Genomic DNA, 7,818 nt, shown 5'->3' on the forward strand with positions numbered 1-7,818 from the left:
AGTGTAGGATCTCAAGCTCAGGATGACAGGTGAACGTTTTGGATTGCATCACTTGAGAAGAGGAGATGATAAATGTAGGGTACAGTCTTCAAAGGCAGAATTGGAGCAAACTCAAGATCAACCTCTAAGGATATTTGGCATAGAACCTGGCATTTGGATCTGATGAAGGAGCAGCACTCCAAAAAGCTTGTGATTTTAATTAAGTCTATGGAACAATAACCTCGTATTGTGCAACTTCTAACATTTTTAAGAATTTAAATGGAAAGTTAGTAGACAGCATTGGTCATTCCTTACCTTTGACAATTCCATTCATAGCACAGGAAGTGACAGGTACAAATATGTCCTTCTAGTGAGGTACTTTACATAATCCTCAGTCAAGTGCATACCATTCACCTACAATCCTTAAACCATCCATCTTTGACTTCTACCTGAACAAGACTATCAATTTGCTTTTAATGACTTAGTTTTATGTGAGGTGTTTGAGACTACTACAACTGGAAGAGACTCAGCCTCATCTTCAATCCTTGCTGAGAGGTTAAACTATTATTCCAGAATGCAAGAGATGTATAAAACTGTGCAGCAACTGATGGCAAATGATAGCTGTATCACTGACAAGAATTCAATATACTTACCCATAGTCATCAATTAAATGAGATCCTAAAACAACTACTTTCAGATCAAAAAGTTCAGGTTGCCCCTTGATGCCGAACATAATGGGAGCCAGCTTGGAATAATCTGCACGGTTGCATGTGGCAACACAAATTCGCAGCTTTTTCCTGTTCTTATTTTTCTCCATGGTCTTCTAATTTTGAATATTTTTATGTATAAATTTCTGAAAATAAACAGAAATGAGATTTATGTAAATTTGCAGCATGATGCAGTTTTCCAATGAGCAAAATTCAAATATTCAGAGTTAGAATATATTTACCACATTCCTTTGTGCACTAAATAGCATATACACATAAATATAATAAATACACAAACCTGAATTCTGAATGGAGAACACTATCACATTATACTTCTAAACACCAAACCTCTCTTAAACCAATACTCGCATTAATTATGGAGAATTAGGAGAGTTTAGGAAAGCAATTCATTGCAGAATATTTATCTAGGAAGGTGGAGAACTAGAATTTGGGAGAGGCAGTCTCTCCATGGTTGTCTGCCTGGAATTCCAAGTCACGATTGTCTCTTTCAATTGTAGCACAGCTTCACGCTTCATCCATTTCAGGGAAAGTGCATTGGAAAGCTCAACTCTCCAACAAGGACCAACTCTTTGTACTTTTGACATTGAGAAGATCTCACAGAAATCATCTTTTAATCTATTGGAGCTAAATAGCAAATGGAATCATTCTGAAAAATAAGCTCTGCAATATATACATAAATACATACATACCTCTCTCTGAGATCAAACTGCTAGGTTGATGAGCAAGGTCCTGCTATCATTCACGTAGAATGTCTTGCTGCTTCGTGGTGGAGTTTACTCATTCTGATCTCACAATAATTTGCTTTATCTCTGAAGCCTTCTTTGTTGGGTTCCCTGAACAATGAGAAAAAGGATTTTTTAAGAGCTGGTGCTTACAGAAAGGGAGGGGTCAGCAGTATGGGGTAGATGGAATAAAGAAGGAGGGGAGGGGGAGGACAAAGAGTTGCTGCCCAATAAAGTACATCCTAACTCTTTCTCTGTTCAGAAATGCATTCCCCCACCCCGACAAATCCTAGAAATGCATGTTCCATTCCTCCCACTGTCCCGGGATATTTGCCTGCTCCCTCCAATCACATCCCAGACAGCGAGATCATCTGCCCCATTCCGGATCAAGTGCCTTCTGTCCATCCTGCTCCCTAATTCCAGCCCAGGGTCTGTATACCCACATCCCAATTTAGGGAATGTTCGCCCCTGTTCGAACCCAGGGTGTTTCCTTGCTGCCCTACACCCACTTGGTCTGCCACAGGGAGACATATGCAGAAATCATTGGAGGCAGCAGGGCAGATTGAGAAAGTGGTTAAAAAGGGATCCTGAGCTGTAAAAGTACAGGCAGAGGGTATGAAAGAAAGAAATATGAGTCAATATACAATACGAGTTCAGCCTCAGCTGGAGTACCGAATCTCTTTGTGAGCATCACATTTTTAGGAAGAACATGAAAATGTCAGGAAGGATGAAGAAGAGATTTACAAGAATGGTTTCAGTATGAACTGCTTCATTTTCTTGGATAGATTCAAGGACTTTCTCCTTGAGGAGCAACACAGTTGCGAACCAGAGGACTCTGATTAGCAAATAAACTAGAGGTGACTCAAGGAAAAATATTTTTAACCAAGGAAATGGTTACAGGAAGAGCTGAGAGTTGCTAACCCGGGAATGTGTCCAATGTGACCCAGACTGCACTGCCCGAGTGTGGAGTGAAGGCAGATTCAATTGAGGCTTTAAAAAAAGAAGGGATTAGCTTCTAAAAGCCACAACAGCAGCTAGAAAGTAGGAGTAAAAGAGTATAAATGAAGAAATAATGGGGGTTGCAAGATAGGAATTGCAATAATCATTGAAAATTTTAATCTTCACAGATCGGACAAATCAAATTAGCAAAGTTAGCCGGTATGTTTGATTGTAGACATTTTGTCACTCTGCTAGGTAACATCGTCAGTGCACCTCCTGTGAAGCATGGGTGTTCTGTCCCACTTGTTATTTATATGCCTCAGTTTGCTGGGATGGTAGGCATTACTTCTGGTTCTGTTTGTCAGTGGTTTGTATATCGGGTCCAGTTCAATCTGTTTGTTGAAGAAGTTTTGGTTGGAATGCCAGGCGTCCAGGAATTCCCCGGCACGTCTCTGTTTAGCTCGTGCTATTATGGATGTGATGTCCCAGTTGAATTTGTGTCTTTCTTTGTCTGTGTGTATTGATACCAGTGAGAATTGGTCATGTCTCTTGGTGGCTAGTTGGTGCTCGTGGATCCTTTTTGTCAATTTTCTTCCAGTCTGGTCTCTGGCCATCACCATACAACAACAAAAGACCAGAACAAAGAAAAGAATAGCCCAAAAGAAAAACTATCCAAACTCATCCACAACAATGACACAGATAACACAGAAACGTGGATTGAGAACATCTTAGACCGACCACTTCCAGACAATGAGAAGACTGTCCTAGTGTATGGACTGAATTATAACTACTGAGACGCTAAAAAAACTGACTTCCTGGCTACGCTGGAATCAACACTAAAGAACAACGGATTCACGGAGGAAACACAACAGACCATCAGACAGACGATAGTCCCGACACTGAGCAGAAAAGGTAAACGGAACCATTCAACACAGAAGAGAAGAATGCCCTGGAAAGACTCAAGAAAGACAGAAACATCGTAATCTTACCAGCGGACAAAGGACGCATGACAATAATCCTTAATAGAGCTCAATACATCGAGAAAGCTAACACACTACTAGCTATTACCAACCACTACCAACAGATAGCAATAGACCCAATGGCATAGTTAGAGAACCAGATCAAAACAATCCTGAAGAAATTACACAACTCAGGAGATATCAGCAAGACAGGCTACCAAAAAATGAAACCAGAGGGATCCAACACACCCCACTTCTATGGACTGCCCAATGTAAACAAGCCAGCGGTCCCCCTCAGACCCATTGTCTCACTACCAGGCACGTCAACATATAGACCAGCCAAAGAACTACAACAGAAGCTGAAATACTTAGTTGACAACACTACCCATTCCATCCACTCCTCCCAAGAATTCCTCAACATCACTGACGACACCAGAATAGAAGAGGACGAGATAATGATATCCTTCAATATAACAGCATTACTTACATCCTTAAACGTTGACTTAGCCAAAGAGACAATTGCCACACTGCTGGACGAATCAGGAAGGGGGGGCACCCCACGACCCCAACAGCACCAACAAGGACAGCCCCCTGAAACTGCTAGATCTGTGCTTCACAACCCACTTCACCTTCAATGGCTGTATATTCAAACAAATCAACAGAACATCAATGGGATCCCCAATATCAGGAATGATCACAGAAGGTTAGAACAAACAGCACTCCCCATTATACAATCCAAACTCTGGGTCTGCTATGTAGAAAGCACCTTCGTGATTATCAAATGCACAAGACTAGAAGAAACCCACTAACACATAAACAACATCCTCACTGGAATAAAATTCACAAAAGAAGAAGAGAACAATAACCAATTACCCTTCCTAGACATAACGGCAGAACATAAGAACAATGGGGAACTCCAGGCTAGTGTATACAGAAAGTCCACACATACAGACCAGATACTTAATTATTCCAGCAACCACCCTAACACTCATAAAATGGACCTGCATCAGGACCTTATTCAAATGAGCCACATTTCAAAGCAGAACTATGTAAACTATGCTGCAGCTCTATAAAACCCTGGTTAGACCACACTTGGAATAGTGTGTTCAGTTCTGGTCACCTCATTATAGGAAAGATATGGAAGGTTTAGAGAGGGTACAGAGGAGATTTACCAGGATGCTGCCTGGACTGGGGGGCAGGTCTTATGAGGAAAGGTTGAGAGAGCTAGGCCTTTTTTTCATTGGAGCGAAGAAGGATGAGAGGTGACTTGATAGAGGTGTACAAGATGTTGATAGGCATCGATAGAGTGGATAGTCAGAGACTTTTTCCCAGGGTGGAAATGACTATTACGAGGGGGCATAATTTTAAGGTGATTGGAGGAAGGTATAGGGGAGATGTCAGAGGTAGGTTCTTTACACAGAGTGTGGTGGGCGCGTGGAATGCACTGCTGGCAGTGGTAGTGGAGTCAGATACTTTAGAGACTTTTAAGCAACTCTTGGATAGGCGCATGAAGGATAGTAAAATGTAGAGTATGCAGGGCAGAATGATCTTAGTTGGATAATAGGTCGGCACAACATTGTGTTCTATGTAGAACAGGAGCACTTATACAGAGTTTTTAAAAGGAATGGAGACCCAAAAAGCACAATCCGCCATTATCTCTGCCACAGGCCACAACAAGACGACACAACATGGCCAGACACACTAGTCACCCTACCATATATATCAGAGACGACCACAAGACTACTCAGACCCCTAAGCATCAGGGTAGCCTACAGACCAACAACCACCCTGCGACAGCTACTGAAGAACATAAAGGATCCCATACCCACAACCAATAAAACTAACGTAATACACAAAATACCATGCAAGGACTGTGACAATCACTACACAGGCCAAACAGGAAGAAAACTACAATAAGAATACACGAACACCAACTAGCCACCAAGAGACACCATGTGTATCAATACACATGGACAAAGACAGACACAAATTTGACTGGGACAACACATCCATAATAGCGCGAGCCAAACAGAGACATGCCAGGGAATTCCTGGCGTCCAGACATTCCAACCGGAACTCCATCAATAAACACACTGAACTGGACTCGATATACAAACCACTGAAAAACTGAACCAGAAGTAATGCCAACCATCCCAGCAAACTGAGGCATATAAATAATCAATGGGACAGAACACTAACGTTTCACCGGAGGCACACTGATGATGTTATCCAGCAGGGTGATGAAACGTCTGCAACCAAACACACCAGCTCAGTGAGCAAGTCTACAACCTCACCCACAACCCGAGCAACAAATCTTCTCAAAAAATTTAGCCTTGTGAACGAGTTCATAAAGTATCTCCACGAGTAAGGACAGTTACTTTGAACAATGTATTCTGGAACCAACAGGGAACAATCTATGTTATAGAAACATAGAATTGTTATAGCACAAAAGGCCATCTGACTGGTTGTGTGTGCTGTTTCTCTTAGGGATAAATCATCCAGGGCCATTCCCCTGCTTTCTCCAGGTTCAGATAATAACCCAATCCCTATGAAAAGCCTCAATTGAACCTGCTTCCACCACACTGTTTGGCAGTGTGGTCCCAATCCTAAGCACCCTCAGTGCAAAAATGTTTTTCTGTATGTTACTAACGTTGCTTTTGCCAATTATCTTAAATCTGCGCTTCTGGTTCTTGATCCTTCTGCCAACTGGAACAGAGGAGTTTCTCTCCAATTGCTCTGACTTGACCATATCATTGTAACGAGACAAGCTTATACGGTAGGATACAGTTAATGATCTCATAGCAAAATCATCCAGGAAAGCATGGTCAGAATATGATGAAATTGCACATTTTACTTGCTTGTGAAAAACTAGGGTCTTAAACTTAATAAAAGCAATCACTAAGATATAAAGACAGAGTTGGCTAAAGTAGAGCAGAAAATAGATGTGGCATAAATTTAAGGAGACGTTTCATAACTCTCAAAGATATACTCTATACCTTCCATATATTACATTTCTGCAGAGATAGTGGATATATTGCCTGCAATCTTCCAAAATGCCTAGATTCTGGAAAGGTCCCAGAAGTTTGGAAAATAGCAAATGTAACAACAATCAAGAAAGGAGGAGACCGAAACCTGGAAAGAAGAGGCTAGTTATCCAAACATAGGTCATTGAGTGTCCCAAACAGGTAAAGGAAGACAGACAGGCAAACATGTAGACACATAGACAAGAAGTGCAAAATCAACAAAGCAGAGACAACACAGTATGGAGCTGGAAGAACACAGCAGGCCAGGCAGCATCAGAGGAGCAGTAAAGTTGACATTTCAGGTCAGGACCCTTCTTCAGCTCCACGCTTTGATATCTCTGACTCCAGCATCTGCAGTTCTTGCTATCTCCAAATCAACAAAGCAGTTTTGTTGATTTTTTTTCACCATCCCAGAATTAACAAGGAAGGTTTCAGTTCAAAAGGAGTAGAGAGAGAGCAGGATTTTTGAAGTACATTCAAAATTTTTGGCCAGTATACGATAAATCCACCAACAGAAGGAAAGGGAGACAACACAGTGTGGAGCTGGAGGAACGCAGCAGGCCAGGCAGCATCAGAGGAGTAGAAAAATTGACATTTCAGGTTGGGCCCCTTCTTCAGAACTCATGTAACAGAAGGAGAGGTGCAAGATGGAATGTAAGGTACACAAAAACATGTGCAAATGGACATAAAAGGTTAAATTACTGTGTGAGAGAAACACGTAATTCAGGATGACAAATGTAAATATTGGCCTTTGTAGTAAGGTGGGGTGGAGTATAAAGAAATGGAGATTTTGTTACAACTATACAAGGAAATAGTAAGATCACACCTAGAGTACTGGGGACAGTTTTTGTTTCCTTATTTAACAAGGGCTATACTTGCCCTGGAAACAATCCAAATAAGGTTCACTAAGTTGATTCCTGGGATGAAGGGGTTATCTTCTGAGGAAAGGTTAAGCAGATAGGGCCTCTGCTAATTGGACAGCAGAAAAATAGAGATGGTCGTATTGAAAAAAAGCTGAACTCATGTGGATAATTTAAAGGTACAGATTCCCATTTATGGCACAGATGGGGACGAATTTATTTTTTCAGAGGGTCATTAGCCTTTGGAACTCTCTTCATTGGCCAATAGTAGAGGCTGGTCATTGACTACAGTATGTTCAAAGTTACGTTAGACAGATTTTTGAGAGTTATGGAAGATAAGCAGGACAGTGATTGGATCAGTCACAATCTTATGGAATAGCAGAAAACCCCAAAGAACTGAGGATGCTGAAGATCTGAAACAAAAACAGAAATAGCTGGAGAAACTCAGCAGGTCCGGCAGCATCTATGGAGAGAGAAAGCGGAATAAACGTTTCAGGTCCGAGTGACCCTTTTACAACTTGGTCAGGACGAGGGTGGAGGGGGTCACTTCTCTCTCTCACACACACACACTCTCTCTCTCACACACACACACTCTCTCTCTCACACAC

General features: G+C 41.6%; 1 protein-coding gene across 4 annotated transcripts in view; it reads right to left on the reverse strand.

The window, feature by feature from the left end:
• gne (glucosamine (UDP-N-acetyl)-2-epimerase/N-acetylmannosamine kinase) overlaps positions 1-7,818 on the reverse strand; it is a 71,606-nt gene that overhangs the window by 58,665 nt on the left and 5,123 nt on the right. For 2 of the 4 annotated variants that reach the window (XM_048596228.1, XM_048596213.1), the window contains exons 1-3: positions 6,324-7,790; positions 1,397-1,540; positions 633-832 (exon numbers count right to left, since the gene is read on the reverse strand). In XM_048596228.1, the coding sequence (XP_048452185.1) occupies positions 633-796 (164 nt within the window). In that variant the 5' untranslated portion in view covers positions 797-832; positions 1,397-1,540; positions 6,324-7,790. Of the gene's footprint in view, positions 1-632; positions 833-1,396; positions 1,541-5,977; positions 6,237-6,323; positions 7,791-7,818 lie in introns of those variants that run through there. The other 2 variants (XM_048596221.1, XM_020518980.2) reach the window with 2 other exon arrangements.

Source organism: Rhincodon typus, chromosome 1 (assembly GCF_021869965.1).
Source record: "Rhincodon typus isolate 14 chromosome 1, sRhiTyp1.1, whole genome shotgun sequence".
Taxonomy (NCBI): domain Eukaryota; kingdom Metazoa; phylum Chordata; class Chondrichthyes; order Orectolobiformes; family Rhincodontidae; genus Rhincodon; species Rhincodon typus.